General features: G+C 46.9%; 1 protein-coding gene across 8 annotated transcripts in view; it reads left to right on the top strand.

Annotated features, from left to right (window-relative positions):
- Positions 1-26,169, top strand: part of LOC135898880 (nuclear receptor coactivator 7-like) — a 165,052-nt gene that overhangs the window by 112,579 nt on the left and 26,304 nt on the right. For all 8 annotated transcript variants that reach the window (XM_065428064.2, XM_065428069.2, XM_065428066.2 and 5 more), the window contains exons 2-5: positions 2,199-2,604; positions 20,939-21,046; positions 21,858-21,929; positions 24,854-25,024. In XM_065428064.2, coding sequence (XP_065284136.1) covers positions 2,199-2,604; positions 20,939-21,046; positions 21,858-21,929; positions 24,854-25,024 — 757 coding nt within the window. The remainder of the gene's footprint in view (positions 1-2,198; positions 2,605-20,938; positions 21,047-21,857; positions 21,930-24,853; positions 25,025-26,169) is intronic.

Consider the following 26,169-nt stretch of genomic DNA (forward strand, 5'->3'; position numbering starts at 1 on the left):
ACCATTTCTATTCAGTCCCGCATGTATTCGACCTTGTGTGAAGATGTCAATTAATATCGCTTCCAATGTAATCTTGAAAAAGGGTTGAAGGCAGTGTACAACAGTGCCACCCAATTGGTATATACTCATTTACCGAAGAGGCTATCATGCTGAGAGTTGAAGTTGTTCCATTTGACACCTGCTACACGAGGCTGATGCACGTGTACCCTTGGAAGAGCACACCGCGTGCATGAGCCAACCGTGGACAGATCGCACAGTGCATGTTCCATCTGAGGAGCTTGTCGGACCCTTCCTTCGTCCAGGGGCGTATGGTCTACCGAACCTTATTGCTCAGCACACGCTCTCAGAAGTGCGTGCCCATTGCTTGCGCAACGCCCCCGAAACCATCCGCTCGTTCGACCTATGACTCAGCTTACGTGCGTCATGTTTTCCTTGGTAAAGAGCTATCGTTTTCCTTTGGGCTGGGGGGGGGGGTGTAGGGGGGGAGGCGAGAGATAACGAAGCTGTGTGACTCACTGAGTAGCTAACGTGGCGCGTTACTCAGTTACACAGCGGTGCAATCGGTAGCCAATTGTGTAGCGGCTATACTTAGCGTGGTGACCCGCTCCGACGGAGCAACGGGTGGTCTCAGCCTTCGCAGTAATCAGTCATTATTCGTTTCACTTGTTGCTCAGGCCGGATCCGTCCGCGACTCAGCGTGACCTGTTTAGCTGTCCGTTTATTGCGGCTCTAACGCCGCAGTGTTCGGGTGGACACGGGCAAGTTGGCGAAGCAAGCTGTGTTGACGCGTCAGCGCTCGTAAATTGAGTCTTCCCGAAAGCCGTTAAACGCAGTCTTTCGGCTCAAGCCGTCGTAGCGAACGGACGTTTTATTCGTGGCGCGCTGTACGCTATATAGAGGCGCATTCTAAAGAATGTGCAGTATGGGGGCGTTAACGTGTAGCGCCTATACTGAATCTATATTACTTCCCAGTAAAAAAAGAATGAACTGTTCATTATAAAATATAAAGACGCTGTGTCCGTTTATTTGGCGTCTTTATATTTTATAGTGAACAGCTACCAACTAGCCCAACAAGAAGTGCTTGTACTTCGGCATAGAGTTCGTGATCTGGCGGCGTGCGACGTGCCACCGCGCGCCGCCCGATCTCGTAGGCCATGCCTTTCACATACAGGGAACATGACTTATTTGGCCACTAGACGACGCCATTCTCATATGTTATCGCGGGCAGGGTGATGGGATGTCCCGGCGCTCTCATGGCACCGTGTATGTCCTTATATACTCTGCTCCTATCTTTCCCAAAAGGAGCATGCTTCAGTAGGAAGCTGCCAGCAGCATAAATGCTGTCGCGACGGTGTGTGTTCGCGACAGTCCTGTTCATAAACTCCTTGTGGGGTGATGTCTTGCTCCAATAGGTATCGCATTTCCGATAAAGTACGGAAAAGAAAGCAGTCCGCAGTGACGCTTCTGTGTCTATTTGTTCACATTGTCATTAAGAGGTTCACTTTTTGCTTGATAGCAGTAAGCAATTTGTGTGCTTACTATGTGTCTTCTGTGTAAAGGTATGCAAGTACAAGTAACATTAGTAGGAATGTGCGGCTCCACTATAGCGCTGTAAAACGAATAGCGCACACATTTATTCAGCTACTGTATACTAACATTCGGCTGAAACAGGGAGGTTTATGAAGAAGCTTGAGTAGCTAAGAAGCGTCCAACGAACGATGGAACGAAAAATGGTAGGTGTAACGATGAGAGGCAGTGGTAGAATTGAGAGCGAACGGGGGTAGTCGTATTTTAGTTGCTTTTAGAATTAATGGGGTTGGTCGTGTTATATATATAGTGTGTGGCGGTTAACAGGCTGTCTGTTACAGAAGGGCCAAGAGAGAAGGGAAACGCAGTGGAGGAGAGCAAGGATGGTGCGAAGAAATTAGTTGCAGGTATACAACGGCGTCAGCTTTTACACGAGACGGGGGTAATTGGAGATCGCTGGAAGGCCATTTTTTTTTTCAGCGGTCATAAAATAGACTGCTGATGGCGGTGATAATATGACGATAACGCTGTTGCGTCTCTCTTGTCTTTTGCTAATCCCTCTTGACGACTGCGCAGCGTGTGTATTCGTACTGCCCCCCCCCCCCCCCCCCCCCTCGCACGCAGATGAACGTTCGTTGCTGACTGCGTCCCCCCGTTCTTCTCTGTCGCAGCAACAAGACCCAGTCTGTGGACTGCCACGGCTACGTGAACCCCTTGGAGCTTGTGCTGGACGCGAGCAAGAAGGAGGACGCAGGGGGCCGCGGGGGCCGGTCCTCCGGGGGTCCCCTCGAGCCGCTCCTGGGGCCGCTGGCCGCGGCTGCCGCGACGCAGCAGCAGCAGCAGCACCGCCACCCTTCCTCCTTCCATGGGGGCCATTCCTCGGTGGCAGGCCGCCGGACGACCGCCACGTCGCCCGGCGGTGCGGCCGCCGGCCGGGCCGTGCCGTCGCCCCCCCTGCCGCCGGCACCCCACTCGGCGCCGCCCACCACCACGGCTGCTTCGTCCGACGCCGGCGTGGGCAGGAAGCAGCTGAGCAGGACGCCCACCCAGCCGCCGCCGGGCGCCATCGAATACGTGGTGGGTGCTTTTCTATGCTTGCCCGGCATTATGACGGCGTCGCCTTCACCGTCGCAAGCAAGGTGCGGGCCAAGCAGCTGGAAGAATTCTTTATCGCGATCCTCGGATCACTGTCTTCGTCTCCCGCTAGCAGTGTCATTGAGTGAGCCGATGTCGGCGGGGACAAGGGCGACTCACCTTGGGCGATATTTGATCGCCAGTGTGAGTAGAGTCGACGTGCGCAGAATGCAGCAATGAATTTGACCTGCTCGAGCAGGTCAAATTCATTTTCCTATACCAAATTTTCCCTATAAACACTGAGGTGACATGATCATGTCACCTCAGTGTTTATAGGGAAAATCAGTTCTCGAAGAAGCCGATTGCCGAATCATACAAAATAGCGAAACTTTCAGTGATAAGTCTGAGCCTTACCCTAGCTTATTATGATATTCTTCCATTAGCTCGCGTGCAGTTCTCCCTTCGTTTCTTCCCAGAATCTTATTCTGGAATTGCGACTCTTAGATGCTGCAACGCGCGGGCTAGCGCAGCTGTTTTTATTATTATTAGTTGCGTTTGGAGGATGTTCCCTGGCCCGTTCATTCAAGCAGCGCGGCCTATCCCTTCACAAGGGAATCTTGCATGTATACCACTCCTGTGGATCTTCTCACGTAAGGCTCGGCATGTGTTTTCCTTGCTATTGGTGCTTATAGTATCATTCTAATTATAGGGCCAGCTGCACAGGGTAAGAGAAGGCAAAGAGGACGCGACAACTTTCTTGCAACTTTATTGCGATAACAGTAATGCGGACATTCCAGGCCCATTTCTGTTGTCGGCGTCGCCTTGAGGTTCCGTGTAAAGTAAAAGGGCCATAAAATCGTCGCCGCGTGCCGTATGCTGTTTGTGCGAGTAAAAGCGTGCGGGGGATGAGCCGGCGATCGCGACTCAAGCTCGCGCACACAAGGAAGGAAAGCGATAAGGAAGCGCGCCGTCTTCCGTCGCGTGCTATGGCTCCAGGGGAAAGTGTATGGAGGCAGCCGCGCTCAACTCCGGGCTGCCTGGCCGAACGCGCGCGCCCGCCCGGGCCGCTGTATTTTGAAAGGCATCTGCGACGTGCGCTGTGTTTTCGCGGCTTAGTTCGCGTTGATGCAAGAGGCAGCGCGAAGGTAAATTCGCTCGCTGCTGCTGCCGCGCTTCCTCACTCCAGCGTTCCGACAGCAAGTTTCCGCGGTCATCGAGTGAGATGTGTTCATGCTTGCTTGGGCGCGCATGCTTCTTAATTTAGTTCGCATGCCTCTGTTTACAAGTTTATATATATGGCCAGTAAAACTACCATCCTTGCTTCGTATAGCTGTCCACTAATTTGCTATCGCAATCGGTGCTTCGCCTTTCGGGCGAAACTGCGACGTTTTGTATAGCCCTCTTTAGAATGTCCGGGCGTTGCCCCCAGTCTGATCGAATTCGTCGCAAGGAGGGTATGGTTGTCCGGAGCTGGCGGAACTCGGCCGCATTAAACAGTGCAAGGGCAGGACGTAATTGTCGGACTGGCGTGTGCACATCTGCTGGTCGATCGGCAAAGCCGAGTGGTCGGCGCTTCCCTTTAGATACGCGTGTCTTCTTTTTTCTTCCTGCGCCGGCACAAACAGTGTCGGCGGGCCGCGCGCTGTGGCCATAGGTGTGCGGGCGATAAAGCCGTCGCGTGCGAGGCCGCAGGTGTGCGCAGCTGGGACCGTTCGCAGGGCATGCCACGCGCGCGCGTTGTCGGCGCACGTTGTTTGGCGCACGCAGCTAGATCACCCGCTTTTCGCATGCGCAGTCGAGAGCGCGTGCGAACTGGGCCTTTTTCCCCGGCCTTGTACCATTTGCATGTCTAAGTAGCGAGCTTTAAAAAAAAAGAAAGTCGTTCTTTTTTGCGCGATATTAGAAATAGTTCTCGTCCGGAGGTCGTCTGATGCACGTAAGAGAGAAGAGTTCTCCATTTTTGTTAACAAAGGTCAATGTGACAGCCTTTTAACTAGCTAGGGCAGGAGATTGGAACGAAACGTTGTCTTAGAAGGCTTTGACTCACCTTCAATGAAACACTTGCTAAGATCTTGTTTATCTTTGTTTTCTATATTTAGCGTAGATGCAGCGATACGCATCGAGCGCTGCGAAGTAATAAGCGAAGCGCCAGATAGGTTGTCTCAAGGCTAAAGCCATTGAAACGACGAGGCCCATTGTCATGTGCCTGTTAAGTGTTATTGATAAAAATAAGTTCAAAAGCTGAGACCATTGTAGAAGTGTAAGCTGCAACAGCTTCTTGGTGGATGCATCCTAGACAGAGGAGCCCGTACTCTATATATGTAATTTTAAGCTCTGTACATGAGGTGCCGTTGCGCCAGGTTCTTGCTCGACTCGTTCGCCAAATGTGACGGACGCTGTGTCTGCTTCGACACGGTACGGAGCTGCATGCTTTGGCGAAGACAGACTGCTTCCGAGAGAGCCGACTCGCTACCGATTTAATGATTGGAACTGGCTGCTCCGAAGTACGACCGATTCATTGCGGTCGTGTGATTACCAATATGCGCATTTTCAGCGTGCGCCGAATGAATTTGTCCCCCTTGAGCCCATCCTCGAGTCTCCGTGCGCGTGGTCCTTCCTGCGAACGCGGAAGTGTTTCCACTCGCAGCGTGTGTGTATTCGGTGAATATAGGCGAATACCGTCGGGTGATATCGGGCCGCTGAGCTCTGGCTTTTGTAGACTCGGCGCGCACTCCTGTAGACCCGTCCGCTGCAATCACCTAATGGCCCTTGGTCGCTTACACAGGCGTCGCAGCAGCTTCTCGCGGTATCTCTCTTCTGTTTCTTGCAGACGTATACATGCTGGAAGCATGCATGAGAAAACTGCTTTCATCACCGGCGCGACGCTGCTGTAGTTCGTGCTGCAGTGCACACAACATATTGCAGCTCTGTCTATTGCTGGTTCGTATACCGTTCGGCGTGTTTCCTTCTTCCTGAAAAAAAAAAAAGTTTTTTCATCGGTTAGGCTTATTTTAACAGGGTGGCCGTTTCGCTATTGCAAAATAGTTAATTTAGTCATGTAGCTCAATAATATTTGTCGACGCCAAGCTTTTGCGCACAAACTAGGGGACGGTGGCAAGTAACGACACAGGCACAAGGGCAATCTTTTTATTTGGTGTCCCTTTAAAGCGCATATCATATTGTCAATTGGAAGTTTCTTGTGCTTGCGCCGAAGCGGCACCCAGGGCACGTGACATACCATGGAATAATGCTAGTACTTTATCTACAGCACCGATAGCAGTGCAACATATTCGTGTATGCAGAAGGCAACTAACTCGAGCTGGTGCTTTACTCTTGTGTTGCTTTGGGGCTTAACCTCCTCGTCTTTCCCTCTTTTTTCCTCCTGCTGTCTTATCTAGTTTCTCTCATCGCGACTTGTTTTCACTATAGGCGACGTGGCGTTATGACTTGTTAAGAATGTAGTTTGTTAAGCATGGGGTATGGGCAATATTGATCAACTAGAACATGCGTGATCTTCAAGCGTTTAATTTAGAATTCGAAGGGGAAAATTGTCATTCACCCGAGAGCAGCACGAATATATACAAGTGAAACCCATGAGGGATGGTATACGTACCCGGATTGCACACTGAGACTCACCGTCTGTAAGAGCGTTACTCTCTGAAACATGAATGCCGCCATTTGGAGTTCTATAGTTGAAAACACGGAGCGGGAAAGCTTCGGATGACAAGGCCGATTTTCATAAACGCTGTGTTTTTGATCTTGCGTACGTAAATAAATTATTAGAGCTGCTGCTGTTTCGCGCATATAGTATATCCACTCCTCTACCATGCGCCGGCTTTGCACGCTCTTCGATTGCTGTTCGCAACGGCTCTTAGGCAAGTTCGTGGCCCTCTCACTTGAAGCGGACTACACGGCTGGGCATGCTCCTGTCTACAGAATGGGGAAAGGGAGGGGGGGATCGAACCTTGATACTAGTACGCCCTTAACGGAAAGAGAAATCGGGCTATATAGTCCTGCCTCACATCAATCCGCGACAAACTGTGCTCCGAACGAGCTGAAGCAGCGACTTCAGCAAGTCTGGTGCGTTCCCCCAAAACGCGAGATAGTTTGCAACGTAAACTTAGCTTCGTACAAGACAGTGATAACATGAGCTGTAATATCAACTTCTGCACTTTTCCTATTTTTATTGGAGACGATCACGCAGGAGGCGAGGAAAGCAACAAGATCAGGTTGATGGAAACTGTGTGTCGACGCGGAACACGCCCGTGGCTTGGCGAGGGACGCGACGCATCTGCAAATTTCGGCCGACAGAACGACGGCAACATGTGTTGTCGTTCAGTGCAGCGCATATTATAGTGGCTTCCCCATCGTGTAGCGCTTCGGTTAAGCGATGTATGTAGCGTTCTGCCTCCGGGGCAGCCTGCCGCGTTGGCTTCATTGATTGCTTCCGATTTCGGCTCGCGCACGGCTTGCTTAGGTGGCGCGCGCGTCGAGACTATTTGCGGATTGGACGCCTCAAACACGCGCCCTCGCTGCGCTGTATCTAGGGCGTGATGTCAGGGGTCACTTGGAGGTGGGGTGGATGTGGTCTGTGGGTCGCCCAACTGCGTTTTTGTTGCGGGGTGGTCTCGCGGCCCTTTGCCGGTGACCGATAAACGTGCGCTCCTTACAAGAACGGGAGGCATTAGTCCAAATAATCTTCTGCTGTCCAAAGAATATAAGTACAGAAGAAAAAAAAATCTTGGATATAGGGTTTATTGAGAAAGAAGCGGCATATCCTCGCATCTGGGGGGGGGGGGGGGGGGGGTAGGCGGTCTTGCTCCGAAAAACCTTTTGTAGAGTTCACCGATGCTTTGCTAATGGACTTCAATAATTATCTCGTTTTATGTTGACAACCATGGTAGAACGTTCTTTTTTGCTACACACACGCGCACACACGCGCACACGCGCGCACACGCACACGCACACACTTGGGGCACGCGCCCGATCCCTGCCGCAGCAGCCGCATTTCGATGGGCGCAAAATGCGAAGCTGCTCGTGTACTTCGATTTAAACGCACGTTAAAGAATCCCAAGGGGTTAAAATTAATCCGGAGACAGATTCCACTACGACAGATTTGGTTTTGTGCTTGCTACATAATATATATAAATCCGACGTACAGGCAGCCCTTCTATGATATGTACATAATGGAATTGAAATGGTAAAGTCGCTGCTCGAATGAAGTGAGACTTTTTGGAAAAGAAAACGATGTTTTTTTGTTCAATCCAGGGAAAGTGAGTCAACAGGCGCTTCATCATTTGTTTTGCGTGCTTGTTTCGATCCCCAGTCCTTTGTTCGCGTGTTAGCACTTATTCGCTCTGAAAATAAGCTTGCCGGATATAAATACTTTTTTGGAATATCGCTGTATCTGTAGCGCATTTGGCTGCCGCATGTCTGAAAATATTTTGCTTCCTTGTTACAGCGTGTGGTTCCTTTGTGCAAGGCGCACATGTCAGTACTATATTCGTGGGCAGCGTTTCTGTCCAAAGCGTGGGGGTGAACGGTTGGTGACCCGAGGCCGTCGACCGCCACCGCCGTGCGATTCAATACTCAGTCATTCTAGACTTTATTTAATCACTGGAGGGGATTATGACCCCGTCTGCACTAAGTGCGACCATGGAGTGTTCGCCACTCGGGCACACATTCTCTGGGGATGCGAGGGTAACCCTCCCCCACGATCATTACTGCCAGTTCCCTCCGAAGAGGGTTGGAACCAGCTGCTGACAAGGCAAGACAAGAAAACGCAACTCACACTCGTTTCGTGGGCCCAAGACGTCGCCCCCACCTGGGAGCCACACTAGGCCTACCTGCCCTAACTTCCTACCCTGCAGTGGCAAAATAAAGTTGTTTCTCTCTGCTTCAAAGCGAGTGCGCCATTGACAGCGGCATCAACCGTTTGAGCCCCACGAGAACGCGACGCGCGCCCCCTGTACACTGTGGGCGGACACGAGAGTTCGTTTGTTGACCGTTTCGATCGGTCGTCGATCTTGTTTTGTGCGTCGACCGCTTTGAGTTTGGAGGTCGCTGGAAAGCGAAACTCTGGAGCGCTTTTGGAATTTCGCCAATACGCGCGAAACGCATAACCGGCTTGGTGCGGCTCGCGCTGGCTTCGAGCAGCGGTGCTTGTCCAGGGGTGCTGTTCTGGGCACTGTCCAATTCGGTCATGTAGCCGTTTCGAGCCAATCGGAGAGGGCGTCGTCGCCCTGTAAGCCACTTAGTTTCAGGAAAGAATCAGGAACATGGATGAAAATAAATGTGCGGCTAAAGTGCGTAGGCATCTGTACCTGAAACGTGGGGACACAGGATGGAAAAAGGTCAAAAAAGTTGGTAACGAAGCACGGGTAATTTAAAGTGTAAATATGTAATTAAGAGTCATCAGAAAGCGAGAGAAGGAGACACAGCGAATCGGATGCAAAGAATGGAAACAAAATAGACCGCGGAGATTTACAAGAATGGGAAGAAATAAATGAGAAGAGAAAATATGTAAGATAACACGAAGTGCAGTGCCTTGCTATTTAAGGCTCGCGCAGGTTGCCTAAGGACAAGAACGTGCCGGAGCAAATATTCGCAACAGGATGAGGCATGTGTATGCTACAGTATAAATCCGCAGACCACTCGGCACAAACTATCATCATCATCATCATCATCATCATCATCATCATCATGGTTACGCCCACTGCAGGGCAAAGGCCTCTCCCATACTTCTCCAACAACCCCATCAACCCCGGCGCAACCTAATGGAATGCGAAAGTATTCACTCAGTGAGGCCCGTAGGTAACGTACACTTTCCAGAGGCCCTTGGATTTAAAGTGGACGGGAAGCATCAACCGGTCAGCAGTCGACATAAGCAAGAGATGTTTGGAGTATTGGTGGAAAAAAGCAGGGAAGAGATTGGTACGACCGGATCCGTTACAGGCATGCTGTCGCAGTACAAAGTACATGGGAAGCTTTGAGGAAGAAAAAAATAGAGATTATATAGATGTATACAAAAACGCTAGAATGAAAAACATGTGAAGCGTAGCGGATTATATCAAGCTGGCTAAGGTCATTATTTGTCACCTCCCCTTTTGAAAGGAGATGCCAAGAAACTCAAGCCATCAAAGACGACGAGATCATAAATTCGACAGTGTGGCGGAATTTGTCAAAATGTCCGGAGTAGCACTACAGTGCACTGAAATTATACCACCTCGGGATCACTTGATTGACAAAAGAACGATACACAATCGGCGGGTTGTCGGCTGATTGGTTGTGTCATGGAAAGTGGCTTGCGTATACATGCGAAATTAGTTGTAGCTTCCGCAAGTTGCTGCTTGTGGTCTGTGAGGATCACTCGCGGCAGGTGCCTGCTGGAGTGTATTCGCGATGACCTCCCGTTTATTCGAAGTTACACGGCACGCGCTCAACCAAGTTGCGGCGTGTAATTTAGTGCTTGTTGTGCGAAGCGGTTCCCCTGAGTGTTGGTCGATTTCGATTTGTGGGATCAGCACTGCAGTGGCAGATTTCCTATTTACGCAACGTAGGCGTACGCAACCGAGATTAAGATTCCTTACGGAGGCCGGGTTATAATTAATTGATACATGCGGCATCAGCGGCAAGTCGCCGAATTATTTATCATACAAGTCTGCACGCACCCTGGGAATGGGTAGAAGAATGCATTGTTTCAATGCGCAAAGCAAACCAGGGATCGTGGCGTCGAGCGTGTACAAAAGTACGGTAGGTAAATTTAGTAAATTCAGTTTGTATTATTATTATTATCATCATCATCATCATCATCATTTTACGAGCCGAAGCCATGATCTGATCATGAGGCACGCGGTAGCGCTCTCAATTAATTCTGACCACCTGGGTATCTTCTGCGTACTAAAAATAATGCGTGGGACACGGGCGTTTTTGCATTTCGCCCCAATCGAACTCGCGACCTCGAGCTTAGCAGCGCAACGCCGGCCACTTATCTACCGCGGAGGTTCCACGCTCGGTAAATAATACGCAAGTCACGGGCCATGACGCAGACCATGGAGTCTGCGTCTGTCCGTGGCAACGCAGCTTTCACGTTGTACTATAAGCGAAGAATATGTTCGAGGTGCTTCGACCGCGAGTCGGAACTGCTGTGACGAAACGCCCGCCTTGGCATCACTGTTGTAACAAGCCGTTTTTTCCATCCAGCAACAGGAAGCTTGCCGCTATACGCGGGCTAAGAAGGGCAGCATGTAGTACGTGATGTAGTATTTACGGCCTTGCAACCGATATCGCTCCCGCCTTACGGATGCGTCGTCCATTGTCTATTGTTGAATCCACACGCATAACGGCTGTCGCCTTCGCTATTCGCGCTGTCTTCATTGTTTGTCTTTATCTACGACGTGTTTGGGTGTCTCGCAAACGCAGTGAACGTGTCGCGGCCTCCGTCGGTGGACGCAGTTCAAGGACAGTGATTTCATACCAGCGACCTTAGGTCCTTGCTTTTCTTAAAAAAAACAAATTCATTCGTTCATTCATACGCCGAGCACGCTTGCGGATGCGTCGGTCGTCCTGCGCTTGTAAAAGGTTGCGTGCAAAAGCCAGTAGGAATGAAAGATCGCCCCACGTCACAAAAGAGCCGGCCAAGGGAGCGCGAAGGCGAGAATGCTCATTTTGAGCTGACAAGCGCAGCGCGTACAGTCGTGGTCGTGTACAAATTACATCGCTACGCACCGCGGAAAGAGCTAGAGAAAGACATTCAACAAGAGCGAACACTCCCATAGAGCCAAGAGGCCGAACTGACCGTAGCGCACCAAGCGGATGGGATGAACTCCTTCCGGTTTCGGGCTCGCGCGTTTTGAACGCTAGCTGGCACGCGCTACGCTGGCGGCGTAGAGTCACTGGAAATTTTTTTTTTCCCAGTGACTCTATGGCGGCCCTGCTCGCCTCCCCCCCCCCCCCCCCCCTCCATTTCTTTTTCTGCTGCTGCTCAATCGCGCGTGGTCTCAATGCGGAATCGTTTATGAAATTAAAATGATTGCGAATGGTCTTTACAAGCCTCCATCGAACCTGTGCGACGTGCAGTTTTAAAAAGTAGATGCAGAACGCCTTGTAGATGAGGAAATGTTTATTTGGCTCTATATAAGTGCTCGTTCCGGGCTTTTTGTACATTCATCCAACGTTGTGGCACAAGGTAAGCAGCAGTCGTTCCCGTACAAAGCCCCACCGGACGGCATCAGCTGAAAAAAAGTAAAGTACGTGTTCATTTTGGTGTTTAAACCTTATAGGAATACCGCGTGTAGAGGGGAAACGTGCGAAAGTGGTGAATGGGTGACATTACAAGCAAAAGCAATTCGTTTTTACATACATGGCGTCGAAAATACCCGACTCATACCAAGCCGTACTATAAATTGCGAAAAAAAAATGATTTCCAAGCCTTCCCCCATACCTAGGCATTATTTCCTGAACTTCAAGAGCACAAATGCACGGGCTACGGCGCGTTTCCAAAACTTGGCCTCAGCCGACGCGATAATACGCCACATACACAGATGGCCACAACACAGGCTCTCAGCCAGACCGTGCTAGGCGCTCGCAGAATGACTACTACTCGCACTCAAGAGAAATGCGTGAGTGCAAAGCCTGTTTTCAGTCGTTCAGAAGAACGAATTTTCGAGTTCGTTTTTGAGCTTTTCGGCGTTATCTTTCGCGCGTTCTGCCGGCGCAAGCGACACACTCCAGTGTTATCACTCTTGGCAATCGCTCGTAGCGTTTTCGACAAGCATGCGTACCGAAAGAAGGTATATGTTGCAGTGCCATAGAAATCGTCACAAACTTGTCCCACTAGGATTCAGTACACGCCAAACTAACTGTTACCACATTAGGCTTGCTTTTCGGTACACATTCAGTACACACGAAACTGCGTCACACGGCCGAGGTGCTTTTCGCTAACTACGTCACAAAGCCGGGTGCGGCGAGCGAGCCCAAAAACAACCGAAATATGTTATAGTAATGTTCAGGCTCATAGAAGGCGTCGAAAGCATCTCCCAGTACTAGTCATGAACTCAAATTAACAACGTCAGGACGGCCGAGTTGTTTTTCGCTAACTGCGGCACAAGTCTCGGTTCCGTGCCGTAAAAACCAAGATTGCTTGAAACGCGTTGCAGACTGTCAAAAAATATTTCTCTCCTTGCGGTAGACCAGTAGTGCAGTGGTGCCTTGTCGAAGTGCAGAAGGAACGCAAGAATACGCTGGGAGCCCAACAAACACGCTACATCCAAAATAGACGGGTCGCCGAACAGCGCAAAATCCACATGCGCAACCGGCCTCGCTGGCTTCGGTGGCCTGTCGGGCGCACGACGCATGCATCTGTCGCGCCTTGCGTGCCGTTAGCTTGTTGCTAGTTAACGTAAGCAAAATAAATCACAAAGTAGAGGTTCATTTATACGCAAAACTTCTTAGGTTTAGTGGGAAAGAATTAAAAAGAATGAGTAAGACGTTGTCTGTAAGTTCATTTCACATTCTTTTTTTTTTTTTTTCGATGCCCGCGTCGACTAACGGACGGGATTAACGCTATGCCTGGCGTGTTTCCTGTTGTCAGTTCTCGCCGAATGTCCCCTCTTGCTGAAATTCTTTTTCTATGGCTGAAATTTGAAACCGAACGCCGTTTGCCCTTCTCCTCGCGGGCGCCGTGCTCCCAGCCAGAGAAGGGACGTATATGCGCAAGTGTGTCTACGCACACGTATATGCTGTGACTTCGAAAATTATTCGAGGCAACATCTGTTGTGTAATCTATTGCTTCAATAGACGAATTAAGGTTTAGAGAAATAATAAAACGCACAAACCTAATATCTGCGCGTTTTTTGTTTTACTTCGTACCGTAGCAAGAGAGATGCATATACCGTTTCGTCTGCTTGTTCCTAGGTCGTTCGGTCACGCTCGCAGACACCGAAACTGCCATTTTCTACCGTGTTCCAGCGCGCGGTCATGCTTTGTGATATGCTTGTCTGCCTCGGTGTTCGTGTAGCACTGGCTTATACCGCCAGTCAGATGCACCCGTGCGCTGCGCGAAACGAGACAAACGCAAGAGCTCACACGCGACGCCGTCAGCGGAAGTGCGCCGTGCAGCAAAAAAGGGAGAGGGAATAAAGGCTGTGACGTATACGTCACACGATCCTCGCGCTCCGGTATGGGAGAACGCAGGGAAGAAATTTCGCTTGCGGAGGCTCGACGGGGCAAGTGCAGAGAGTATTATGTTGACGATGACGCTCGCCTCCTGAAATCATGGTTTCGCAGCACTGAAATATTTCTACCTCGGCGATTCATGAACCAATTTGGAAAATTCTTGTGGTGGTAGAGGGCACGTAACAACTTCCAGCGTATAGCCGAAATTTTCTATGTAGCCTGGTGCGGAGCCCTTCAAAAAGGAACAGTCGATTTTGTTTAGGCAAAAAAGTTCGGAAGGAGAACTGCCGTTTTTTTTTTACGTTTGCATATATATATTGTATTGGGAGCGTGAGTGTTTTGTCGAGTGGGGGCACGGCAGCCGCCTGCATGATCGCGTTCAGAAAGCGTTCGTGTTTATCTCCCACCACTCAAAGATGGCGGTGCTCTGAAAGTACCTAGAAAACTCTTCCTTGGTCACGTGTAAGCATACAGTGGTGGTGCCAACAAAAAGTAAAAGAATGTAAACTGAAGATAAGCGGGTAAAAGTTAGCGGGTCAATTGCGTCTTCCACTCTTGCTGTCATTTTATGGCAGCCCGAAGTGGAAGTTATCGGAGCGTTGAACTGCATCCTCAAGCATTCGCTCCGACCCTTGTTTTGCTGATAACCTTTTCCTTCGAAGACGTATTACGTTGCGCTCTATGAAAGCAGCTCAGCGTCGTGCATGGATTGTTTTAAATGAAGTCTTTACCAGTTCTTCGCCCATTCTTCGTTGATGTATCATGTAGCATATTACTTCGTTTAGAGGAGTTAGGAACTATTCTTAACCACAAAATTTGGCTATGCCAGGGCAAAAACGTTTTTTTTTTTGTGTGTGTGTGTGTCGAATTACAGTTAACCTGAGTTATAACCAGACAAAGCCAACCGACAGTTATTAAGCGAAGGAAATTATCGGGGAAATTAGCTGTGGCAGAAGTAGAAAATAATAAAGAAAAGGGAATCGAAAGTGGACGAAAAGATAACTTGTCGCCGGTGGGAGCTGGACCCACAACGAATTGGAAGTAGTGCAACGCACGCATGCGAAGCTTGAGGATTCCGCACAGTTATCTTTTCGTCCACTTTCATTTCCCTTTTTATTTTATATATGCCTGTTTCAGCCACAGCTAATTTTCCCGATGCTTTCCTTGGCTTCATCTGGTTATATATATAATTAACAAAACCGAGCCCCTCAATTACCCTTGTTCTCTCTGAGTTGTAGCTCTATTTGAGTTATACGTACATGTTTCGACGGGTTCTCGCAAGGCTGGGGTTCGTTGAATAAAACTTGGATTTCGGCCTGTTCGTGTAACTGCGTGTGATTATGCTACTACGGTAGCGCCCCCTCTCCGCCTTTCAAAGAAAAAAAAAACAAAAACACGTATGAGTATGCGATAGCGCGTACTTGATTGTGACGTCTTCGCAGCTCCGTGCGCATGCCTCACGGGTGACCATGCACACTATTATTTATCAAAGTGACATTTCTATACCTCGTATCTCTTATAAATAAACTTGCGATGTCATGCACACGGTTTCACGCTCGCGTACGTTCAGCACTGCTGGAGTTTTGTGTTACATACTTCCAAGGTGGTTGAAATCCGCCTATAATGCTGTAAACAAATGCCTGACCGATGGTGGGATCGAACCTGTTTGCCAGCACCACTAGTCCAGTGCTCGAACCAGTATTCGGCCACGATCGCACGCGTCCTTCTTTCGTGCGGAAGTCGCTCTTTTACCTGTCGCATTCTTTCCTCGTGACAGCGAGCGCCTTGAGGCACGTGCACTGTTAGACTGCATGGCCTTCGATATCGGCCCACGTTTTTTGTCAGAAGACCGTGATAACTCTGGAGTGTGTGAACTTCACCTTTATTGCTCGTCTTTGATGCGTTTAACTTTGCCGAGAGCACTATCAGCTCCCTATTGTAAGTCACAACTCAAATGCGCGGACGGTTGGTAATACCTCGCAATTTCATTTTTCAACCGGTCTAACCTGCAGGGAAGCCTGTTTAGCGTGGCGTTCCAAAGTAGAAGCGGCAACACGGTGAACATATTCTGGCCGTGCCATTGGCAGTTGCGGCTCACATACGCGATTGTATTTTTTTTTTGTTATTGCTGTAGCAATTATATGGACACTCCAGGCCCATTTCTGTCGTCGCCGTCACGTTCCGTGTAAAGCTGGAACCACATGGCGCGATTTTTGACACGACCGACGAACGCACCCCTGAAATTCGCGTTGCGGAGCCCATGATAGCGCTGCGCTAGTTCACGTCACGTTAACGTCACGCATTGGTCCCCTTATGCCACCATATGGTTACAACGAAGGCGCCAAATAAAACAACGGACGAAGAAAGGAGACGTTGTTTCCGTTGTAATCATGCATAACCAACTCGTCCACCAGCACGTGCTTCTGTGACCATATGGTGTTGCCCTCCGAGCACCTTGGCGGAGAAGCTGAGCGGAACAACGGCAAACGCGGCGCGGTCTACGCGCACCCGCCGTGCTCATGCGGGTGCGGAATCAGCGGGCGTTCGCCGAGCGTCGCGTTGTCGCGAGCGAAAAAACGTGCCACGCGGTTACAGCTCAAAGTCGAAGGACGATAACATCGTTGCCGCGCGCCGTATGCTGTACGTGCGAGTGAAAGCGTGCGGGCACGAGCCGATGACAGCAGCTAATCTCGCGCGCGCAAGGGAGGAAGCGCGCAGGGCACCGGGGGGGGGCATTGGAGGGAGGGTGTGGGGGCGTTCTACTCCGGCGTCTGCTGCGTATGGCGCGGGTCCTATTTTGAAAGCGATATACGATGCGGGCTGAGTGCTGATAGGTTCGTGTACGCTGCGTTTCCGCCCCTTAGTTCGCGTCGAAGCGAGAGGCAGCGTGAAGGTCAATTCGATCGCTGCCGCTGCCGCGCTTCCTCAATCCCGCGTTTTGACAGTTCCCGCGGTCATCGAGGCGGATATGGTCATGTTTGCTTGTTGCGCATTACACCATGCTTTACTTAAAAACTGTAACAGCACAAACACATGCATCCACAAAGTAGCAAGGACGAGACACAAGCTTGTTGCACATACACCGTGCTTGTTGACAAGACACAGGCACATACACCATGCTTGTTGGCTTAGCTAGTAAGCAAATGTTTACAAGTTTATCTGGCTGATAAAACTCTTATCATTACTTCGGATAGCTGTCTACTAATTTGTTGTCGCAATCGATGCGTCACCTTTCGGCCTAAGCTGCGACTTTTTATTGCTATCGATGCTTCGCCTTTAGGGCGAAACTGCATCATTTTCCCACAAGAAATACGTAGACATGATGAATACCTCAATCACTGCTGTTGTCGTTTCATGCGGTTCTAGTGATGGTATTTACTTTTGTGTATACTTATTAGAGCTGGATCCAGCGTTGTCAGTTGCGCATTCACACGACACTATAGGTACTTGTTCTTATTTGTTTTGATAAGGCCGTTTAGAGGATGCACGTGTTCTTGTGCTGATACGCTGAATCAGCTTTCGATCATCGCTTCGGTGTTTCTTCATCCTTTGCTATTGGAGTACAGGGCAGACAAGGGAACAGGACAGCTTAGGAAAGACCCAACGGAAAACAGGTAAATAAAGCGGATTGTGAACAAAACGTTGACGGCCGCGATTGCAGACAGTAGCGAAAGGGGGCAAAAATGTCAAAAGCGCGGGTTATTACGGAACGTGTTATTACGTTGGAAAGCTAATTAGCTCTCCAGACATTCGGCGAACAATGCCAAATCATTTATTGCTCTTGAGTATTGTTCCTGGCACATGCTGTGCAATGTGATGAAATTTAAAGGCACCGGCGGGGCTGTATACTTGTCCCAGCATATACCTATAATACTGAGTGTTTCAGCGAACATTTTCAAAAATTTTGAAAAATTGCCTGTGGCTCATGGCACACCCAATTATGGTCCTTGAGCTAGTCTACTTGAAGAGGTGGACATTACCTACACAAGAAATTTAAATACATGAACAACTAATTAAATTTGAAGCTATTTAACTTCTGGCACATATTGCAATTTACAAATTCTAGCCGGGTGTTTGCAAGACAGATCCACTTGGGACGAATTCTCAGGATGACACCAGCTTAGAGATATTAATTCTCGAACTTTGCAGAGAAATACTTCGGTATTCCTGTAATTTTTGTGTTTTGTTAAGTATGTGGAACCACAGGGCATTTTTACCAAAAGTTTAATGGCGCATATGTTGTAAATGTCATCCACACAATTATGTTCAAGAGGATATGCCTTGCAGTCTCACCCACTAAAATTTGTAAATTGCAATATGTGCCATTAGGTAAGTAGTTACAAACCTAGTTATCTTAGTTAATTAGTCGACTATGCATTTCAAATGTTCGTGCAAGTAATCCCCACTTCTGCGAGTACACTCTGCATGAAGAAAATGAACGTTTGGTTCTGTTGTCCGCGAAAATTGGTGCAGCCATCTGCAGCAGCATGCATGCGCTCGAGTTTAATGCAAGCAAACCAAGCTCAATAGTTTGCCGCATAGCCAAATTTTCGCGGGACACGGGTATGGATAGGTCAGAGTAGTGGAAGGGAGATGCCCCTGTTCCGTTCTAACTCAATTCCGGGGAGTGGAGATCATCGTAATTCAACTTCATTTAGCTCCTTGCAGTGGTGATCTGAGAGATTTAGAATAGGGGCCCCAATAGTTTGAGTCCCCAAAGAGCTTAGCGGGTGTTAGTGTTGGGGCACGCAGGAGTGAAGAGCTTTAGAATAGGGCTTTGTGTTTGCGGATAGCGTCTGGCGCTGACAGCGCCACTACAGTGTTAAAGAAAAGCTATTAGAAATAATTAAATAAGATATACCATTTTATGATAAGAATAGCAATTTTGACTTTCGTGTATTTGCGTTTAATTTAGAGGTTATTCTGTAAGCAGCAAACAATTAGTTGTGCTTGCTTTTGAGTAACCAACTTTATGTGCCTTCACCAGCCAAGCTAAGCCGTGTTAGGCCTACGAGCCATAAAATCCATAATCGAATTCAGAATCAGCGGCACCTAATGAATCAATCTTCATAACACGCGCTAGTTGAGAGAAAGCGATAAGAAGTCCCTTCTCCTAGCTTATGAACTTCACGCGTTACCACAAATTGAACCCAGTTTGATGCTAGGTTAGAGCCGTCACTTCTATGGGCGCCGCCATGTTTCTTTACGGAAATCTTTTCAGGCAACTTTTGGGGCTCCCACTATATCGGTGAAATAGCATGCCCAATGCAAAAGCCAAATGCAGTTTGCGTCTCGTGCTTGCGCAGTGGCTTCGATGCTATTTCTTTGGTGCCCCAGAACGTTTGGGGCCCCTATTCTAAAACTCTCTATTGTTGGACCATTCCTACTCCTGAGGTGGCTGAGCTGGACCATTCCAATAATTCCCGTAAAAGAAACGCTTCTGTAATTGTTTTCTACTAGCGCTTGCTTGACTAGTGACAAAGAAAGAACCGCACATTTTTGATGTCTTAACAACATAACAAATGGTACCACTATATAACAAATACTATTATGCTCTACCGTGTTCTACCATGTTCCCCGCTGCACCGGTGCCAATTAGCCGCGTCTGGCCTGTGCGTTCGTGCAGTGAGCCACCTTCGCGCATGACCTCAGAGCTCAAGCAGCTCAAGTAGCCAGATCTTGGAGGCTATGCTTCGCGCCTGTGCTGCTTGAAACATACACGGCTCTAAGCTACGATTCAATTTCTGGTTTTCTTCTGAATGGCTTGAACTTCGTGCAATACAATCGAAGGTTCAAAATGCTGGTTGCCGTTATTGCGCCTATTTATGCTATCATACGGTGCTGCTTTGTTCCTGCTAGCAGCAAGAACACTGCTGCTGCTTTCTGGATTACATGAAGTCTAAATGTCGTTGTAGCTGTGTATATCTTCTATTGTGATGACATCTCCTTTTTATTAATTGAACTTTGAATTGCAGCTAGCACTTCTATGTTATCACCTTTAAACAAGCAGCATTCTTAGCTATGTTTTCTCTCCAACGGTACTCTGTCACTGTGCCTGGCTTAATTGTTTTCAAGCGTCAGTTTTCCATGACTAATGTAGAGCTGTGCCTGTAGAGTGCACAGTGAGTGCTATTGTACTATAAGTTTTATGCATGTAAATTTAAGCATACAATTCACCTTATGGTGTTCAGATGCATGTTTTATTTTTGCATTTTGATCTGTCTTACCAGAAGTGAGTAGACAAGTTTCTGCTTTTCTCAGAATGTTGTTGAAATTGGTATAAGCAATCATTTCCGTATGGCGCTGTGATGAGGTTCGCACTATTGGCACCATGTGGCAGCACCTGCCATATGCCAGGCATGTTTGTAGCAAGGCAGCTATGTATCCTGCAAGCACAAGTGTTGTGCTGCTGCTCTTTTTCTGGGCACATTATGTGCTTGCTAGTAATGTATGCATTGCATCAAGACACGCAATGTTGCAGCAAGACTGACACATCAGGGAGCTGGGTGCTCTGGCTTTGTTCTGGTTCACTGGACCATTGATGCAGGAAGCAGGCAAGACAACGAATAATGATGAGGCTACATACTGCGCTTCAGCTGTGGTGTGCTAATGCCAAGCTGCTTTTGTCGTGGTTATTCACATGAGCTATTTGGGCCAGTCTTTGCTTTTTATATCAATAGACAGCTGTGAAGGCAAGTGCAATGGGACATCAGAAACACATTTGTGTTAGTTTCACTTTGTGAAACTACCGACATGTTTGCGATTAATCACAGTTTGTCTCTAAAGAGTACTGCATGTGCTCAGATAGCTGTCTCTCTGCTTTCCATAAATGTAAGACAAAAAGAAACAAAGATGCATTTTAGCAGCGTGTTTGCTCTCATAGTTGAGAAATTGCCTACTGTTTCTTGACTCTCTACATATTGCAAGGGCTATATTTCAAGGACTTGTACATGAATTTTTGGTTTTCTAATCACCAACAATCCTAAATAATAAGAGACACTGATGGTGCCTCAACACTTTTTTGATAACAATAGCTCAAGGGTGTCATTTATCAACAGCTAGAATTTGTTCCACTGCCTTTACCTCCAGTCATGGTTATGTGACTGCCACATGTTCTGGAAGCCATGTCATTGCATACAGACCATTTTGCTTATACGTGCAGGTCAAGGCTTCTGACACGTTGGCTGGCATTGCTGCAAGGTTCGAGTGCACACCAGGGGAGCTGACGACGATGAACCGGTTAACAAGCAGACTCATCTTCCCTGGTCAAGTCAGTAGCAAACGCTTCTCAATGGAGTGGTGAAACCCCACTTTATCAAAATGAAGTTGAATAGCGTCAAAAATGGATGATTTTAAGTGGGATAATAGCTGTCAACAACATTGATGCCAAAATTTGTGCTTGTCCTGTCCCTGTGTTGTTGCATTCTTCTAAAATGAGAAAGAAAATAAAGTAATAATAATAAGATGGCAACGTGCAGAAACAAAAATGAGAGCTGTGAAGAAATGCCTCGTTGCTTTCTCTTGTGCAGTTAACTCTGCCTTGTTTGTCACCTGTAAGATTTTCTTTTTTTTTTATACTCTGGTAGATTTTTAAGTAATTAACTCATGTTAATGCACCTTCCAAAAATTGATGACGACGACTTGTCGATGATGATTATGGCCACCATAGTTGTCCACATAATACAAGTGACTGACAGACACAGCAAAGCCAGTTCTAAACTTCTAACTGTTGTTTCAGTAAAAGAAAGAAGGCGAAATATATTGCGAGACATGTTTGGGTTCGTCATCCAAGGGTGGTAGAAAGGGTTTCAACTTTTCACGAGATGCATATTTATATGCCACTTAAGAAATAGGTTCCCAATATATGATGAAGACTTTATTTGGCATTTGATATGTTACATGAAAGTTTTGCATCTATTTGGTGTATAGAAAAGGTGATGGTAAACAAAAAACACTTCCTGCGGCCTCCCCTTATAAACTGACTCCTAAATTTGCCTCTCTCTTTGGTACTTTCAAGGGCTTTCCTGTTTTCGTACTCAAGGGAGTAAGCATTGTTGTCTGTGGTCTCATTTTCTTGGCAGACACTGTACATTCCTATCAAAGAGCAAGATGCAGCTGACGCGCCTGAGCATGGGAGACTGGAGGATGACAAGGCAAGCTTTGATTATTGTCATTTGGTATTTGTTTGGCTGCTGAGTAATGTTTGTAGGATTTAGTCTTGCACAGCTCAGTGTAGATGGTTTATAAATATTTGTTGTTTTGTTGGACTGCCAAATGGGGAGAGCCTAACATACCTGCAATGTCTGTTTACACGATAAGCTAACACTGTCTGTCATGTATGCTGACACTGTATTCACCGCCATTTTGTGTTAACTCTTTAAGGGCGAGACCTATAAATACCTACAAAAAGTATTTTTTGTCTAAGTGTGCCAAGCACATTGTGAATAAGCATAATCAGCCAAAAGGAAAAATATTTTGTGTGAACTTTTTAGCAATAACGGGGAAACACCAGGCAAAAAACTGGAAGTGGGCTTCACCCCAAGCCAAGTATGGCTTCGTTTGGAATTTGTGTAGACGGCTCTCGTCATATGTGAACCATTAGTGTACACTTGATTTGCTTTACTTCATTTGTGTGACATCACTGCAGCTGGAGGTCATCATGCATCAATTTTTCTCCTCCGACCGTGCTTTAAAAAGAAAGTGAGTCGTGTGCCACAATTGTCTTCCGAGTATTTTGTCTCTGCTCTAAACTGAAAAATGATGCTTGCTGCCTATCATTCAGTGTTGGTCAAAGACATTTAGCCCGAAACTTCATACTCAGAACTGAAACTCGTCAAGAAAACTTTTTTTTTCTGGTATGTTGCCTTAGGCAACACTCATCCATAAAGGTTTAATAAAGAAGCAATGACAGTGGCATGAACTGTAATGTGAAACCAACATGAAAACATGCCATCTTTCTGAACAATAGAGCGTATTCCCTGAAGCTAGAACTGATGTGTCTTCCTGTATATTCTGTGTACACATTTCATAATTTGTATATGACACCTGTGGTACGTGCAGCTACAAGGTATGGAGAGAGAGTGAACATCTTATTGAACCAATGTGTGACCAGCTGCTTGGTTATTCTCGTGGTCAGGTTTCTTGGTTTAGTTCTTTGAACTTCTTGGTGCAGATTTCTCGCAATAGTCTCAAAGCACTGCTGGGAGAGTAGCCTCTTCTCCAACTTCAAAGCATTTGGTCTTTAGGAGAGCGTCAGTGTTTCTTGTACATGCATATGCAGGACCACAAAGTGCAATTATCGTTGTGATATGTTCTTCAGTAGGAAGCAACGATTGTGGTGCCTATGTAGCATTTAAATCTTACAATGTTTTGCACATTTGAAAGAAATTTTTATAAACTCTCACTACAAGTGAATTCCTCAGATTAGGTGGAATTGAAAAGTTGGTGACTCTTCTGTGTGAGCATACACGTCAGCTACAACAATAGCTTTGAATTAGTAATTGCTTCTATTGAAAGGATGGATCATGGGTGCTAGTAAAAGATTTCTAAAAAAGCTTTCTTCCTGCCACAACTTTGATTGAAGATACTTTTTGGTATTTTTGGTTGAAACTGTTAACTTGAAGTTAGTAAATTCGGCACTTTACTTCGTTATATCGAAATTTCATTATATTAAAGTTCGAGCTTTTAGGCAGGTAAGCCTAGTCACCGACAGATTTTCATGCGGAAAGAGACGAAGTATTTCCTGACATATCAGGCAAATGAAAACATCACGATGAGAAAAAAATTATTTTGTGGAATTTGAGAGTCAGCGACCAAAGATAGTTTCATGCTGTGTTGGTAATATCTTCATATCGGCGGTGAGCAGCAAAGCCTGCGACATTTTCATGTCTACTCAGCCCCCCGCAGCTATTAGTGTTGTTTCATTGCGAGTGACACCACCACGATAAGCACTGGCAGGGGGAAGCGCACGCTTTGTCTGCCTATCACTTCAACGCATATCGGAAGCTCGAGATTACGCCACTTCTAGCACTAAACATGGGGGAAGGCAGCACACGTGAAGCCACGGCCATCTCGGCACGCCTATGCTTTACACCGGCCACAGATTATTTCCAAGGTGGAGCACGTGGGCTGCGCATGCGCTGCAAAGCCACAGCTGGGAATAGAGGAGATGCGTGCTCACCTGCCTCACACCTGCAACTAAATTTTGGTTGCTCGTGCTTTTTGGTCACAGCAACTTCTTTATGCAACAAGCTAAGGAATGTTATATTTAACAATATGCCATTTACATTGAAGAAATTATTGATTTCCCGGAACCTAAACTTGCATTTGTAGTTCTGGAAGTGCCAGGCTGCGATGTACACCATGCACACAAAACCATACACTGAAGACTTATCACATGCCACCTTGCTTCATTATCTCTGGTGCACATAAAACTCAGGTCCTAATAATGCTAGTTTTTTTATAGATACTACTTGTAAGGCAATAAATATCTTTTCCAGGTAGGAACAGCGATAAGGGCAGGGATGATGTGAAGGCACGCAAAAAGACCATGTGCGACTCTGACTGACAACTTTCCTATTTTTGCAACAAGCTAACATTTAGATAGGCTAGAAAGCTTTTTCGCAAGTATCAGCCCCTACATTGCATGCATGTGGGAAATCAGTGTGTTTAGAGGTTTACATTTAGGTACACCATTTCCTAACAAAGCAGATGCCCCACTGACAATGTTCCTGTTGATTTTATTTCCATGGTTATTTAGTTGCTGTTTCTTGCTACTAATTCACAATTGTCAGATTTGGGTTGGCAACAACGCTCCTCGCACTGAATTCCCAGATGGCTACTCACTACTTTTGACATGTTGCAGTGGAGTTAATTTTATGTTAGCGCATTAGTAGTTCTGCTGAAATTGCTCACATTTGAACATGTGCCACAAGGCAGAGTTTAGATATTGTTTACACCAATTTCTGTGTCTAATTATTGTGCATTTGTGATATCTAATGAACAACCATTTTTGCAAGTGAAATTATTGCAGTAAGGTTTGGCTGAGCTTTCTTCTTGGTAACTCATCCACTTGCAGGCATTTGCGGGCCATCATGGCACTGGGGCAGGACCACCTTTGCCTGGCGAGCGACCCTGTTCGCCAAGGGCCATCGTGTCGCCACCAGACTCGCCCATTGCTTTCGTGGAACAGCAGCGACATGGTGGCTCTTCCACTGAGCACATTGAATCAGCTGAGCCAGAGAACAAGGTATGCTGCATTACCTTAGACACCATCAATCAAATACTCGTTGCCTTCACTCCCAAATAAGTACTGTATTTTCTAGAATGTAGTCAGCGCCGGGTGTGGTCTGCAGGAGCAAATCAGGGCTGAAAATAAAAGGCTATTTCTTACACAGTGGCATGCACTGTATAGTGTGCAGGGACAAATTTTGGCTGGAAATAAGTTTTTCTATATTGTCTACAACAATGCATATAGCTGGTAAGCAAAATTGTATTGTCTAGCATTAAGACCATGCGTCCTTTATTAGACATCATATTATATTTTATTAGATGATCATGCTGTGTGGTTTAGCATGGTAAAGAGTGAGATGCAATTGGCCTGATTTCTTTCTGAGCCTTCGGTCTGAAAAATTATATCCTCTGCACCGTGCCTCACATACGTAGACGGTGCATCGCAAAATCTTTATGCTTAGACAAGTATTATCTACAGACCAGGGTCTGGAAAATTATAAAAATAAAAACAAGGTCATCAGCGCCTTTGCCCAAAGACAAATCTGAGAGCACCCCATAAACAAAAATGAAGCAAAATCATTTCTTCATTGTTTTCTTTGTGTTGCTCTCCTTTTTTTTTCTATGTGATGACACTGAAGCCTGTGTGTTCACATCACCACCTCTGCTTTTATGAAATCAGTTTTGTTTTTGTGAACATCAATTTATAGTTTGTGTGTTGTTAAGTATGAAGTAGTATTGTAATTTATGTGGTATAATGTTCTAGATGTTATTGTATTAAGTGTTTAACCACCATCTATGTTTGTTCATGGTAGTGCATTTCATTTGAACTTTGTTTTATGGCACATACAAGTGATACAAATAGGTCATACAAATGTTTAATTCCTAATGAAGTCAAAGGATGTGTATGTGTTAATTATAGCATTACGTAGCATTGAATACTGTACAATGCTGTATAAGTTGAAACACTTGCAAAAATTTTGTGCAGTCGAACATCATTAAGAGCTGCTTCTGACACAAAAATACCTTTGTTATATTGGATATTTATTATAAGCCTATATATTCATTACATGTTGATATCAACAAAGAGAAGTTTGTCTACCTTGTTATATCCAATAATAAGTTACATGTATATTTGTTATATCGAGGTTTGACGGTAATACC

This window comes from Dermacentor albipictus, unplaced genomic scaffold (genome assembly GCF_038994185.2).
Source record: "Dermacentor albipictus isolate Rhodes 1998 colony unplaced genomic scaffold, USDA_Dalb.pri_finalv2 scaffold_23, whole genome shotgun sequence".
Taxonomy (NCBI): Eukaryota; Metazoa; Arthropoda; class Arachnida; order Ixodida; family Ixodidae; genus Dermacentor; species Dermacentor albipictus.